Here is a 15,949-nt window from a genome sequence, read left to right on the forward strand (position 1 = left end):
AGCGCTCTGGAGCAGGTTTTCATCAAAGATCTCTGTACTTTTCTCCACTCATCTTTCTATCGATTCTGACAAGTCATCCTGTCCCTGCTGCTGAAAAACATTGCCACAGCATGATACTGCCACCACCATGCTTCACTGTAGGGATGGTGCCAGGTTTCTTCCAGATGTGACGTTTGGCAATCAGGCCAAAGAGTTTATTCTTAGTTTCATCAGATCAGAGAATCTTGTTTCTCAAGGTCAGAGTCCTTTAGGGGCCTTTTCGCAAACTCCAATCGAGCTGTCATGTGCCTTTTAAATGAGGAGTGGGTTCCACCTGGCCACTCTACCATACAGGCCTGATTGTCCTTCTGGAAGGTTCTTCCATCTCCACAGAGGAAGTCTAGAGCTCTGTCAGAGTGACCATCTGGTTCTTGGTCTCGAGTCTCATAGCGAAGGGTCTGAATAGTTACGTAAATAAGGCATTCCTGTTTTTAATATATTTGCAAACCTGATTTTGCTTTGTCATTTAAGTTAGTGTGTAGAATGCTGAGGATATTGTTTTTAATAAATACATTTTAGGGTAAGGCTGTAACATAACAAAATGTGGAAAAAGTCAAGGTCTTGAACACTTTCTGGAGGCACTGCATGTCTACAGAAATAAGACAGATCCTGCTTCTGTTGCTGCTTGGTTGATAGCCTACTGATTCCATGAGCACCAATCCTCATGCAACAATTTCCGAGATTCAGCTGTTTTAAAGGCTTTACACGTTATCATTTATTTTGTTTTATTCACAAATTTTCAAAATGGTCATACAAATTCTATTTCTAATAACCTTCTTTCCTCAATCTCCTTATTGTTGTTATTATGATCATCATTCAATCAAATGTTATTAAATAACATTTTATTCGTCACATACGTGTTTAGCAGATGTTATTGCGGGTGTAGCAAAATGCTTGCGAAATGGATAATAAGTTATGTCATAATTAGTAGGCTTATACCCTGACTACACCGCTTGCTTTGCGAGCGCTAGCGTTGCAAAATAAATGTATACATTTATGTTATTCAATTATTGCACCCACACTGCTCGTGAGCGTCTGCGCTGCCAAGGGCTAAAATAGAAGTCCTTTCTATTTCTGACGCAGATCGCGCTGCAAGTCCTGCCTCTCCCATCTCCTCATTGGTTTATTGAAGCAGGTACCCACGTGCCATCTCATTGGTTATACCCACGTGGGTGATTGAAAGACGAACTGTGTTGCCGGTCGTTGTGGTAATGCTATGAAAGTGTAGATGCGATCACCATATAAGTTCAAAGATGAAAAAGCCTGGAAGGAGGAGAGACGACTAGAAACAATTCGGTTGACCGTTTTATGTGTGGATTAATTGTCGGAGTAGAGGACCTTGTTATTTTACCTGAAATGCACAACTCTGTTTGTATCCCTGGACAAATTTACTAGCAACAGCAAGCTAGCTAAATAGGACAAATTAGCTAGCAAGTGCAAGCTAACTAGCTAAATTGCCATAAATGTTTAATGCTTTTCGACCTGTCCCAAAATTAATGTAATTGGTTCAGAGTTTGTTTTGATATTTTAACCTGCGTGTTGTGGTCGTGTTTGGTGTAGGGGGACAAAATAAATACATGCACAATGGCGCACGCACGCAGCCGGTTTGGGTTCCGTGTTAGTATAGCAGCCTTGTATAACCACCATCGAGCTGTAGGCCTAAGAGCGCAACCAGTTTAGTCGTAGTACCGTAACTTTACTTAGGCCTATAATTTCAATACTTATATAGGCTACTGTATCAATCATTTTTGTTCATGTCATGACACAGCATACTAGTCATTAATGATGTGACATGCAATCAAGCGCTTTAGTTTTAAAATAAAATGAAGTGACAATTAAATAATTAGCATAAACAATAAATAGGCCTAAACCATTCCATTACAGAAATTGCATTCACAAATGAATGACTTTTCTAGTCTTTGATATAATAAAGACCTTACCAAAAAAAACATATATATAAAAATAAAATACTCTAGTACGCTTATAATTTATTCAGTGTTGTTTACATTGTTCCAAACGGTCAGAAAAATATTATAATTTAACAGCACCTGTTTGGTACACATAATATGCACACAGCGCTTGCTCCATACATTATTTTTCTTGATCTCCAATATTTTCCACAACTAGCCAAATGTATTCAACACATCTGACTTCCCCTTTATCTCCTGAGCAACCAGTAAACACATTCCCCATTTTGAGTTTTTCACGTCCTCTGCATCTATTTTGCTGTCACATGTGTTACAGTGTTCAGAGTTCGTATAACCAATTTATTGATGTGATTATGATATGCTATAGGTCAGGCCCTATTGTTCACGTGCATGCGAAGCATACATGTGTCATGTAAAGAGAGCAAGGGGTGAGGGAATGTTTTACCTAAACAAATTAGGGGTTTCTGTAAGATACCTTTTCAGTTAGAAATGTCTGTAATTATGGTGCAGCTTCAGCAACACGAACAGAGCTATACACACTGACTTTGTGGTAGTCACTGCTGCAGGGAGGAAGGAGACAACGGGTGCTAGTCACGGTCAGGCGCTGTAAGTCTGAGCCAGGCGGCACAATCAAATCAATTGCGGTCGGACTCCCTGTGGTCATTTATGTGTCTTAATTATTTCATCAAACAGTCCATACAGTTGATTTGATTCAAATACATAGGATGTGTCTATATATGGAAAAATACAAGGTTAATCAATTGGTCAAAAGAACAGACGACTCTTGGTCAACCAAGATTTTTTTTAGTCTGGGACAGTCCTAGATCAGGTACAATTCATTCAGGTACAACTATGAATATTTATGAGCAATTCCCCCAACACACAGTTACCATATAACCTTCCATCAAAAACAGCATATTAGAGTATCCTCCAACTAAAGAGAGTGGGAGGCACAGACAGTTGTGCGTAGTAATAAGAGAGGTGGTGGGGGCAGTGTGACAACAAGAGGAATACAATAACAGAGGAGCCAGTCTTACTTTGAATACCTTCAGCTCTGATCACCAGTAGGATGCAGACTCCCACCGCAGCGATGTAAAAGGGAAGCACTGTCATCTTGGCACAGTGACTTGTTGAGACTTGACTGGGCTGGACTGCGCTCTGTGGGAGCTTGTTGGTCACTGGTGGTCACCCCTGTGGGCTCTGATGGTGTGCCTCGTCCTGTCCCTTCCTGGTTCAGCTCAGGGAGAACAGGAGCATAGTTTTCCCCCGTTGGGGGAGTGGAGGTACGGGTGAATATGTACGGGGGAGGCGAGTGGGTGAGGGAGGATGGCACAAAAACTAAAAACTCAAATCTTTCTTCTCACAGGCTACCTCGGTTGGAAACCCTGGAAAATTAGAGAGAAAAGGGAAATATTGTTAGAGAGGAAGTACAGTATAAAACAAAGCTTCTAGAACACTTGAACGCCATTTTACAACCTGCATTTTCCTTGCATGTGTCATTGCAAAGTGGCAGGCCCTTGCACAGCAATGTTGTGATCAAGTTTGGAAAGGCCAGCGGGGTTGACACTGACAGTCAACCCCTATTGTCTTTGTAAGCCCTCGGCTGCATGTTATCAGATTTGCTGAGCAATTTAGCACAAATTGGGAGCAAACATACCAGACTGTGGTGGATAAAGACAACAATGTTCACTGGGGGCATCACTGCTCCTCTCAAATCGCCCTGAGAAGAGCGACAGCATCAAAAGAGGGTAAAGGTGACAGTATGCTACAGTTCGGCTGGATGCTTAGCCGACCGAACGAGTGTGCTTGCATACTCAAAAAATTAGAAAAAAGTGTCAATAGTACGGTTTGTCCATTTTGAGACGCCACAGCCAATGCATTTGGAAAGTATTCAAGACCCCTTAACTTTTTCCACATTGATGTCACAGCCTTTTTCTAAAATTGATGAAATAAATTTAAATCCTCAATCTGCACAAAATACCCCATAATGACAAAGCGAAAAAAGGTTTAGACATTTTTGCAAATGTATTACAAATAAAACAGAAATACCTTATTTACATAAGTATACATAAACTTTGCTATGAGACTCGAAATTAAGCTCAGGTGCATCCTGTTTCCATTGATCATTCATGAGATGTTTCTACAATTTGATTGGAGTCCACCTGTGGTAAATTCAATTGATTGGACATGATTTGGAAAGGAGCACACCTGTCTATATAAGGTCCCAGAGTTGACAGTGCATGTCAGGGCAAAAACCAAGCCATGAGGTCGAAGGAATTGTCTGTAGAGCTTCGAGACAGGATTGTGTCGAGGCACAGATCTGGGGAAGTGTACCAAAACATTTCTGCAGCATTGAAAGTCCCCAAGAACACAGTGCCTCCATCATTCTTAAATAGAAGAAGTTTGAAACCACCAAGACTCTCCCTAGAGCTGGCCACCCGGCCAAACTGAGCAATAGGGGGAGAAGGGCCTTGGTGAGGTTGGTGACCAAAAACCCGATGGTCTCTCTGACAGAGCGCCACAGTTCCTCTGTGGAGATGGGAGAACCTTCCAGAAAGACAACCATCTCTGCAGCACTCCACCAAATCACACCTTTATGGAAGAATGGCCAGAAAGAAGCCACTCCTCAGTAAAAAGGCACATGACAGCCCACTTGGAGTTTGCTAAAATGCCCCTAAAGGACTCTCAGATCATGAGAAACAAGATTCTCTGGTCTGATGAAACCAAAATGGAACTATTTGGCCTGAATGCCAAGTGCCACGTCTGTAAGAAACCTGGCACCATCCCTACGGTGAAGCATGGTGGTGGCAGGATCATGCTGTGGGGATGTTTTTCAGCGGCAGGGACAGAGAGACTAGTCAGGATCGAGGGAAAGATGAACGGAGCAAGGTACAGAGAGATCCTTGATGAAAACCTGCTCCAGAGCACTCAGGACCTCAGACTGGGGCAAAAGTTCACCTTCCAACAGGACAATGACCCTAAGCACACAGCCAAGACAACGCAGGAGTGGCTTAGGAACAAGTCTATGAATGTCCTTGAGGGGCCCAGTCAGAGCCCGGACTTGAACCCGATCGAACATCTCTGGAGAGACCTAAAAATAGCTGTGCAACGGCCCTCCCCATCCAACCTGACAGGGCTTGAGAGGATCTGCAGAGCAGAATGGGAGAAATTCCCCAAATACAGGTGTGCCAAGCTTGTAGCATCATACCCAAGAAGACTCGAGGCTGTAATCACTGCCAAAAGGTGCTGAGTAAAGGGTCTGAATACTTACATAAGTATTCAGACCCTTTACTCAGCACCTTTTGGCAGTATGTAATGTATGTAATGTAATATTTACGGGGGTTTGTGTGCACACCAAAAAAAAAAAAATGTTTTGTGATAATGTGTGTAGATTGATGAGAAAAAAATATATAATTATCAATTTTAGAATAAGGCTGTAATGTAAACAAAATGTGGAAAAAGTGAAGGGGTCTGAATACTTTCCTAATGCGCTCTACACTTCCTCAAAATAGTCCAAATTAATCTAAAATAACTCATGTTATTAATTTTTATGTTTTTGCCAAGGAGATCTTAGTTAGATGCAGTATTTGGTGCAGTATTTTTCAATGACAAAATGTGCATGAAAACGAGTCGTCTCTCATTGAATGACAACAAAGACTTTACTAAAGAATCCCTACTGTTGACCAATCACCGACGAAGGGGCGTAGGTAGACTTTGGCTAGTGACTTTGCCTTGCCTCATGAAAAAATGTGACTGAAAAAAATAATAACCTTACCAAAGTACAAAACAAACAACGTCACGAAATGTCGTCATAATATATGCACAAACTATTCCGAACTGTTTCTGCTGGGAAGCTTGCGGACACCTTAACACTCATCCCAACTAACGAATGGATTTTCCACTAGAGGATGTTACTCTGACAGAACAAAAGGACGCAGCAGTGGCTTCCCAACCGATTAGATCAGCTCCTTCGGCCAAAAACAGCAGACAGAAAAGCCACTTATGATCGGTTGGGAATAGGTATTGGGAAAAAGGTGCCCTGCTGTACTATCTTTTAACGAAGCAGAACGCTTCCTCTGTCATTTGAACATGTGATTCCATTACATGGCTGATGCAAGAGGTGCTTGAGGCTAATGGTGCTTTCAAGACAACACGGAAACTTGGAACCGAGTTAAAACTTGGGAAAGTTTTTTTGCGGAGAGCTTCCTATTGGTTGATTCTGATACTTTTTAAGTGGGAAACTGAGCTCATCTTTCTTCAACGAGTTTCCAAGTCAGAAATGTCAGAGTTTCCAAGTTGTCTTGAACGCGGCATAAATGGTGAGAAGGATATAAGGCTGATATGACCCTGCTGACTTCTAACCTTACACTTTAGTGATCAGAGGGACAAAGCCAATGGGGCAAGGCAGGGCTCTCTGTCGCTCTAATAGCTAACGAACATGTGGGGTGACAACCAGCCTCGGATGAGAACCCCTTGAGAAGCCAAAACTGCACTCCATTCTCCCCTTTTTAATTCTCCTACTATTATTTTGTGTGTTGTCCATCTTTGCCGGCTTGACCCCGCGACCCTGGTCAGGCTGGCGCTACTCTTGAATGGCTAAACATGCCCAAATTATTTGTTGAAGGATGTTCCGCAATTACCCGTGTTGGCCTCGTCCAGCGTTAATAACGAGATGTGTCTGTTCCCTGCGCGTCTCACTGCAATTAGCGGCCCTGAGAAGTGGCCGTTCCGAGGGGGGTGACGACAAATTAGTGGCGGAGCGGCCGGTGTCTGTCACTTTTGATTTGCCCGAGGGGGACAAAGAGCCCCGACCTGTGCCCCACTTTTCACACATCCCTGACTGGGTAATGAGGGAACAAAGAAGGCCTCCTCAAGGCTGGGGGACAAGACAGCCAACCAGGCACCTTTAAAGAGGGAGAGCAGCAGGACACACCGTGTGTGTGAGGGATTAGGTGGGATGGAGAGATGGAGAGAGAGAGAGAGAGAGAGAGAAAGGGAACAAGTGTGTTAAGGGGTGATGTCAGGAAGACAACTGTAGCTAGCAGTTTGTATCTCTTCGAATGACTAAGAGTTTTACACTTCTTTCATAAACCGGTGTGCAGACCAATACTGAGACAAATCAAGGTTAGAACTTTACCAAAGTGGTAGTCTAATCAAATGTATACGCAATCTCCATTAAGCCAAATGACAAAACAACATTGCAATGCAGACATAATACAAACAATCTCAGCCCTGGGAGAGGTGTTGCTACTATTTATCCTTAACGTTAAGAAAAGTCACTAACGGAAAAACAGTTTTGCCCCCCCCACAAAAAATGCTCTCTCTTTCCGCTAATGATGCAAGTGTGTGTTCAGTCTTCGTTCTGTTGGGTGTAGAATATCCTAGACTACTTCATGATGACAGGCCCTGCTTTACTGAAGTTGCGAGACATTGTAAGCCAAGAAATATGGCATTCCATTGCGAGAAACAGCTTTTGATTACCGATGGATAGGCCTAGTTCACGATTCCGACTGTCTGCCTGGTGGCCGACCTGACTACACTGTGCCCCTCCCCTCTCTCTCTGTCCCTTGGTAGCTCGCTATAAAAGATGCAAGTGTTTGTGTTCTCGGAAGTACGGCAACTAATCAAGTCTCCTACGTTCAAAAAAATACCTATCGGAAGATGTGTGTTTTGTACTAAATGTCTTGGTGAATCACAGTATTTAAACTTAAAAGTTATTTTTTAGGAGAGTGGTCCGCGAGCAGGGAGCTCAAGATTATTTCATTGACAGTTTTCAGGGCTCGCCATGTAGGACTCAAGTCACTTTTCCCCCCCCCAAAAGAAACATTCTTCACATCAATGTATGATGCAAGGAACCACTTTACAAAATACCATAGATAATCATACAAAACTGTAGGCTACACCCTGACTATTGGCTTCTTGCATATTCAAGCCCGTCTAAAAATACAACACTGTCCCTTTAAGGCTTTCCTGGAGGATGGTTGGCCACCCTTGCTATCCTATAAAATATCGCAACATTACAATTACAACCAAATAATTGTCGCTATAAAATAATTACCAACCAGGGTTCAAAATTAAGGGTGTCCCGTCGTCCTTCAGACAATAAAGAACATGTATACGGTTCAAAACAGACTCTGGGACAGTTCAGAGAGCAACGAGGCTGATGCAACACAGACGGTTTAGCTTAAAATGTTGATAACGTCTTATATCTTATATCATATTATAAGCTCAACAATGCACACATGGCTGTAAGCTATTATAGGCCTATGCACGTATATAGCAAAATGCAATTTGTGGGAAAACACCATTCTCAAAAGCGCACTGCGAGCGGTTTCATGTGACAGAGATGATAATCTCAATTACAAAAACATAGAAAAAGCAGGAATCTAACAACAACTAGGATGAGTTCCTAATAGGCCTAGGATTCTGCCTTTGGCTGCAGGACAATAAAATAAAGTTATTTTGACAACCAATAGAACATGACAAAAAGGCTGGTTTCAATGGCATATTAAGCATTTAAGATAATTCCCTCAGCATTTCAATGACCATTTGAGCTGAACAAATTGTGCTTTTAGAAGTTAGTTAATTATCCTTCATTCCATTTGTCAAACATGACTGGCATTTAGCCTATATCTATGTAATTAAGTCTTATTAAAGTGTGGCTACATTTTCTGGCGCCTCACGTCAGCATCGTTTGGACGAGGGTGTAGCCTATGCCTACCACGTAGACTTTAGGATTTATGTAGGCCCAAATGAAAAATAGATTTGAATATTATTCCAATGTTGACCTCTGATCCAATTCTGATCGGAGTAATTGTTTGATAGTGATGTGATATATATATATATTTTTTTTTTTACTTGTTCATTCGGACAACTTAAGTGTATATTATTCTTGTCCGACTACTTTCTACGAGCAAAGCAGGAAGTAAAATGTGTGCTAAAATAAGTGCTGTGATTTGTTTAACTCAACTGACATTACAAAACATACATTCAATAAGCCACATCATTTTGAACATTCTAGAAGTTAATGTCGAGCCCTGGTTCCGGTCGCCTAGTGATGAACGTTAGTCCCGCTTCAGAAGCAGTAGTCCTTTACAGACAAGTAAAATACCTGTTTCAGTGGCGCTTCAAAACCATCTCTAGAGAAGGTTTCGTGTCGACATTTCAAAAGCCGTAGTGTACCCTTTACAGACAAACAAACATGCTGTAGCCAAGGCTCTTTAAAGGGTATATGACTGCGGTAGATAAAACTTCATTGCCTGGCTCTAGCATCATACATGCATAATAGGACCATTACTCTGCATTATGAATTCATGTGGAATTTTAATGATTTTTTGTTATCTTTTTAAAAGTAAAACCAGAAAAACAATTTGCAGTTTATACGTTAAGCAAAATTGTCCGTTTGTCACATCCCTAGATCTACCCCTATCAGGTGGAGGCACGCAGAGGAAAAGCCTGTTGTGAGTAGGGCTGTGACTGTCATGGAGCTTTAGATGACGATAATTGGCCAGCCAAATGACCGCGGTCACCGTAATAACCGTGGTCAACGTAATAACCGTTTGAATAGCATGTATTATTTATTTATGCATATTTTCTCCTCCTGACTGCATGTGCTAACAGAATGAATAGAATGGGCGTCCCCCCCATTCGAGTCAATTCTGGCATAATGGGTGGACTGGCAGCCATTGTGAGTGTACCCACAGGAGAAAAGCAGGAAGCTGTCCCCATCACCCCTGACACATACACTTCCCTTCCTAAACATGAGATGAACAGGGCACAAACATAACAGCTGGGGTTGCTGATTGACATGGAGACACACTATCCCTTCAAAAACAGTCTAGATACTAGCGTAGCTGCTGGCTTTTCTCTGAGATTAACAGAAGCCAACAAAAAGAGGAAAACTGACTAGTAAAGTAACCAACAAAAGGGCATAGCCAACAGTTAAGACAGGCAACAACTGTTAAAAAAACCACCTTCAATCAAAAAGGAGAATGAGACTAACATTGAGGTACTGGGGGCGACGCACAATGGGGCGACGCACAATTGGCATAGCGTCGTCCGGGTTAGGGAGGGTTTGGCCGGTAGGGATATCCTTGTCTCAGTATGTAAAAATGTAATAAAAATGTATGTAATAAAATGTATGCACTCTACTGTAAGTCGCTCTGGATAAGAGCGTCTGCTAAATGACTAAAATGTAAATGTAAATGTAAAAATGTACTAAAAAGAGTGGGCTTGGGCTGAAGATTGTCATCCTCTAGTCTCTGCGATGGTGTCAGGTAACTTTTTGCTGAGTACTAACGCCAACTCTACATTGCCCAGTACTCCGCAAGATCTTCTTATGACTTGTCAGAGAGAGCTAGCAGACTACGCTACATGACCAACCGTCTGTTGACACCTGCTCGTCGAACATCTCTTTCCAAAATCATGGGCATTAATATGGAGTTGGTCCTCCCTTTGCTGCTATAACAGCCTCCACTCTTCTGGGAAGGCTTTCCACTTGATGTTGGAACATTGCTGCGGGGACTGGCTTCCATTCAGCCACACGCATTAGTAAGGTCGGGCACTGATGTTGGCAATTAGGCCAAGCTCACAGTCGACGTACCAATTCATTCCAAAGGTGTTCGATAGGGTTGAGGTCAGGGCTCTGTGCAGGCCGGTCAAGTTCTTCCACACCGATCTTGACAAACCATTTCTGTATGGACTTCGCTTTGTGCAAGGGAGCATTGTCATGTTTAAACAGAAAAGGGCATTCTAACTGTTGCCACAAAGTTGGAAGCACAGAATCGTCTAGATTGCATTTTATGCTATAGCGTTAAGATTTCCTGTCACTGGAAGTAAGGGGCCTAGCCCGAACCAAGAAAAACAGCCCCAGAACATTATTCCTTCTTCACCAAACTTTACAGTTGGCACTAGGTATTCAGGCAGGTAGCATTATCCTGGTATCCAGCAAACCCAGATTCGTCCGTCGGACTGTCAGATGGTGACGCGTGATTCACCGCTCCAGAGAACACGTTTCCACTGCTCCAGAGTCCAATGGCGGTGAGCTTTACACCACTCCAGCCGACACTTGGCATTGCGCATGGTGATCTTAGGCTTGTGTGCAGCTGCTCAACCATGGAAACCCATTTCATGAAGCTCCCGACTAACAGTTTTTCTGCTGATGTTGCTTCCAGAGGCAGTTTGTAACTTGTAGTGAATGTTGCAACAGAGGATAGACTATTTTTTACGAGCAACAGCACTCAGTGGTCCCGTTCTGTGAGCTTGTGTGGCCTACCACATCGCGGCTGAGCAGAAATTTGATGAACTGACTTGTTGGAAAGGTAGCATCCTACGATGGTGCCACGTTGAAAGTCACTGAGCTCTTCAGTAAGGCCATTCTACTGCCAATGTTTGTCTATGGAGATTGCATGGCTGTGTGCTCAATTCTATACACCTGTCAGCAACGGGTGTGGCTGAAATAACCATATCCACCTCATTTGAATGATTATAAAACACACTTATATATATACACTGTAGCATTACAAAATAAATTCCCCATCATCTGGGTGGGAGCGCTTGTGTTTGGGTTGATGGTGGTGAAGCAGAATTAAGACCACATACATGTTTACCTGGTATTACTAATTTTACTCTCAAACCTGGGTTGCGGCCATCCAGGTAATGTACCTTACCCTAAAGCAGTGGTGTAGTGGGGGCTTTACGCGTGGATACAGCGTACACACTTTCTTCTTCTTCAGTGGGTATTGCGCATACTCACTTCTTAATCCCTGATGCGTATCAAAGTAGTGTAGTGGAGGAATACGACTTCTCAAATATTTAGAACAATGGCGAAATCATGCACAAAGCAGCCTACACAAACGCAAAGCAGGTGAACTACACTGCTCGAAAAAATAAAGGGAACACTTAAACAACACAATGTAACTCCAAGTCAATCACACTTCAATCACAATCACACAAGGTTTGCTGTGTCTGTCAGAGTAGTGTCCAGAGCATGGAGGCGCTACCAGGAGACAGGCCAGTACATCAGGAGACGTGGAGGAGGCCGTAGGAGGGCAACAACCCAGCAGCAGGACCGCTACCTCCGCCTTTGTGCAATGAGGTGCACTGCCAGAGCCCTGCAAAATGACCTCCAGCAGGCCAAAAATGTGCATGTGTCTGCTCAAACGGTCAGAAACAGACTCCATGAGGGTGGTATGAGGGCCCGACGTCCACAGGTGGGGGTTGTGCTTACAGCCCAACACCGTGCAGGACGTTTGGCATTTGCCAGAGAACACCAAGATTGGCAAATTCGCCACTGGCGCCCTGTGCTCTTCACAGATGAAAGCAGGTTCACACTGAGCACATGTGACAGACGTGACAGAGTCTGGAGACGCCGTGGAGAACGTTCTGCTGCCTGCAACATCCTCCAGCATGACCGGTTTGGCGGTGGGTCAGTCATGGTGTGGGGTGGCATTTCTTTGTGGGGCCGCACAGCCCTCCATGTGCTCGCCAGAGGTAGCCTGACTGCCATTAGGTACCGAGATGAGATCCTCAGAGCCCTTGTGAGACCATATGCTGACACATGCACATTTGTGGCCTGCTGGAGGTCATTTTGCAGGGCTCTGGTAGTGCTACTCCTTGCACAAAGGCGGAGGTAGCGGTCCTGCTGCTGGGTTGTTGCCCTCCTATGGCCTCCTCCACGTCTCCTGATGTACTGGCCTGTCTCCTGGTAGCGCCTCCATGCTCTGGACACTACGCTGACAGACACAGCAAACCTTCTTGCCACAGCTCGCATTGATGTGCCATCGTGGATGAGCTGCACTACCTGAGCCACTTGTGTGGGTTGTAGACTCCGTCTCATGCTACCACTAGAGTGAGGGCACCGCCAGCATTCAAAAGTGACCAAAACATCAGCCAGGAAGCATAGGAACTGAGAAGTGGTCAGTGGTCACCACCTGCAGAATCACTCCTTTATGGGGGGTGTCTTGCTAATTGCCTATAATTTCCACCTTTTGTCTATTCCATTTGCACAACAGCATGTGCAATTTATTGTCAATCAGTGTTGCTTCCTAAGTGGACAGTTTGATTTCACAGAAGTGTGATTGACTTGGAGTTACATTGTGTTGTTTAAGTGTTCCCTTTATTTTTTTGAGCAGTGTATATTCACGCGAGCCGCACATATAGACTAGTTTCAGCAGAATATATGGCAGCAAGAGCACACAGCTCTCAAACCACATCGGTAGCCGGTACGGTAGGAAAGACGTTTCAACTTATGGTATCTACCAGATAACTAAGGCAACAAATGAGTATGCAAACCAGGTACTGTAAAAGTTTGGTCTGAAGTCTTAGTTGAATCGTTGATGTGCAGTTCAGTCATCACAGGCCGTTTCAATGAACATTTCTAAATGCTGTCCAAAAAAAACGTCCTAATTAAATGTTGACTAAAACGTAGGCCTACCCCTATGTACCTGTAGTAGTCCTGTATGACTCAGTTAGTAGAGCACGGCACTTGCAATGCCAGGATTATGGTTCGATTCCCAGGGCCACCCATAAGTAAAATGGTTGAGCGCATGACTAAGTCACTTTGGATCAAAGGGTCTGCTAAATGGCGTATATTATATTTTACCCGTCAAAATTTTATGATGATTTGTATCAAAATCGGGAGGGTATTTTGTTTTGCAAACTCTGCCCCCCCACCCCCTCCCCGAGTAGGCCTACATTGCTGTACAGTACAGAAACACCACTAGCCAAACCGTCTCTTGCTTGGTGGGCAACAATTGAAGGGCAACTACCCCCTCCCAAAAACATTTATATTTTCCCCCAGACATCAAAAAGGGTCTCCTGATATGGTTTAAGCATTGTTGTGGACAAATCAGATGTTATAAGTGATTTTGAACGTGAAACCCTGCAAACTTTATCCACACAGTGCACCTTTCCTTTGCCGAGCGGGACGTCTGGGACATTTTGGGCAAAATGTGAGTATGCCCACTTCTCCAGGCACCCCTATACCACTGCCCTAAAGGAAAACATCTACCAAGAGGTCTACTGAAACATGTAGACCTATAGGTAGTTGGAAAATTGCATCACTGCTCACTCTTCCCTCAGATGTAGAGAATGAAAGGGGGCATTGTCATGTGAAAACGGTGGTGGCACCTGTATAGAATAATCACTCTTATAGCAAACCACTGATGCATGGTCATCCCCCTAGGGAAGGAATTCTGGGTCGCACCACTCAATGGATGCCAGGAAATTCAATGGGCTGGAAATCCAAGGAGTGGCTACAGACAGGAAAACACTGAGAAAAAAGCTCCCAAAGAGGTCTTTAAATCCCGTCTGGAGACTGAGGTGAACTGATAAGAGTCAAAATCACTCCATTAGGTCAGAGACAACAATGATGGAAATGAAATTGGCATCATTTCAGAAGACTGCAGGGTGCATATTCTTAGGACAAGTGGTAGCACATCTAGAAAACGGTTTAACCTGAGGTGAATTTGAAATGGTAACTCATTCCTCTGACACATTTAGAATTGACTGAACAATCCCTTAAAGCTGCATATGGCCATATGGTAGAGCCAGAGTTGGGAATGATCTTGGAATGTCCAACCCTCGCAAAATGTATACGACTAATAGGCCTATTTTACAAACGTTAATCTCAGAATTCTTCTCTTTTGGGTCAGCATATTAATCAATCCACTCTTTAACTGAGATATGGTTTAGAAACTGACGCTGCTACACCCATATAGTAATAAAGCTCTGTAAAATGAGCCTGGCGCTGAAGACCGCCTCGCTGCTTCCTTCTCTGGATGGCTGCAGAGAAGACAGACATCAATAACCAACCTTCATGCATCTGCATTTCCCGCTCTGGAAGGCTGCAGTCTGAATAAAAACAAAGCGTCCTGATTGACTGCAATGCTTTATTTCCAACTCCAAAAAAAATCGAATATTGGCCTTTGCTGTTTTAGTGGAGGGTAAAAATGTAGACTTGAGCAATAAGGGCCTGGTGAATGGGGGTATTATGGAAAAAGGGGTATAAATGAAAAAAACAAGTACAACCGAACACTCTCACTACGACTCACACAGCCTTGGAAGGAGCTCTTCACTGCAGCCCTGCTGCCTATAAAAAGTGAACAGAGTGTTGTGGTATGTCATTTGTCTCCTTTCTACCTTTCACCCCGCTCCTTCCAGCCTGCTCCCCCACTCTCTCGCTCCGTCTCTCTCTCCCTGCCTTGGCCCAGATCCATGGCCTCTCCTGGGGCCCCTCCTTGCAGGCAGCCCTCTCCGTGCTGCAGGCAGCCTTCTCCCAGTGTCGGCGCCCCGACCAACATGCCTTTCAAGGCTTGCTAGACTGCAGGGCAGACTTTCTGTCTCCACTGCCATTGTTTGCTTGGCTGCTTTGCACCTCATCCCGGGAGTGGATTAGCATAAGAATACCCGTCCACACGGAGCTGCGGCCTCCAACCCATACCCTCTTCTCATTCCCCATCCTTGACTTCTGCCTTTTCCACTTGACTCCCTGAGCCATTCTCCAGTGCTGAGTTTCCACCCAAGACTTACCCCAGTCATTTACCCAAAAGGCTCAGACTTTTCTGTTTACATCTCCACGGACCGGCACCCGTGCCTCATTGGGCCATGGCCTCTGCGGACCTGCTCTGACTTGAGGCCAATGCCTGGCCACTGTTACTTTTCAACCGTCATTTATATAACAATGGCTAAGTTTGAACATGGGTTAACATCCTATGGTTAGCACCTACTCACAAAGCAACTGTCTTGATGATGCACAGGTAGATGATACGGTCATCGATAGTTTACTCCATCCTGCTCGCTGCAACTCTTTAGGTGCCACACTAGCGCTTACAAACCTGAGGAGGTAGGTAGCCTAGCGGTCGGAGCGTTTGGCCAGTAACCGAAAGGTTGCTACTTTGAATACATGAGCCGACAATATTAAAAATCTGTAGCAGCGGCTGACGCTGGCCGTGACCCCACTCTCCAATGGTGTCTCAGGGGGA

General features: G+C 44.1%; 1 protein-coding gene across 3 annotated transcripts in view; it reads right to left on the minus strand.

Moving 5' to 3' along the window:
• bmpr1aa (bone morphogenetic protein receptor, type IAa) overlaps nucleotides 1-15,949 on the minus strand; it is a 73,011-nt gene that overhangs the window by 17,700 nt on the left and 39,362 nt on the right. The window contains exon 3 of one of the 3 annotated variants that reach the window (XM_055902161.1): nucleotides 3,014-3,352. The exons of 1 other annotated variant lie outside the window; for it this stretch is intronic. In XM_055902161.1, the coding sequence (XP_055758136.1) occupies nucleotides 3,014-3,080 (67 nt within the window). In that variant the 5' untranslated portion in view covers nucleotides 3,081-3,352. Of the gene's footprint in view, nucleotides 1-3,004; nucleotides 3,353-15,949 lie in introns of all 3 variants that reach the window. One more of the 3 variants, XM_055902160.1, reaches the window with a different exon arrangement.

This window comes from Salvelinus fontinalis, chromosome 37 (genome assembly GCF_029448725.1).
Source record: "Salvelinus fontinalis isolate EN_2023a chromosome 37, ASM2944872v1, whole genome shotgun sequence".
Classification (NCBI taxonomy): domain Eukaryota; kingdom Metazoa; phylum Chordata; class Actinopteri; order Salmoniformes; family Salmonidae; genus Salvelinus; species Salvelinus fontinalis.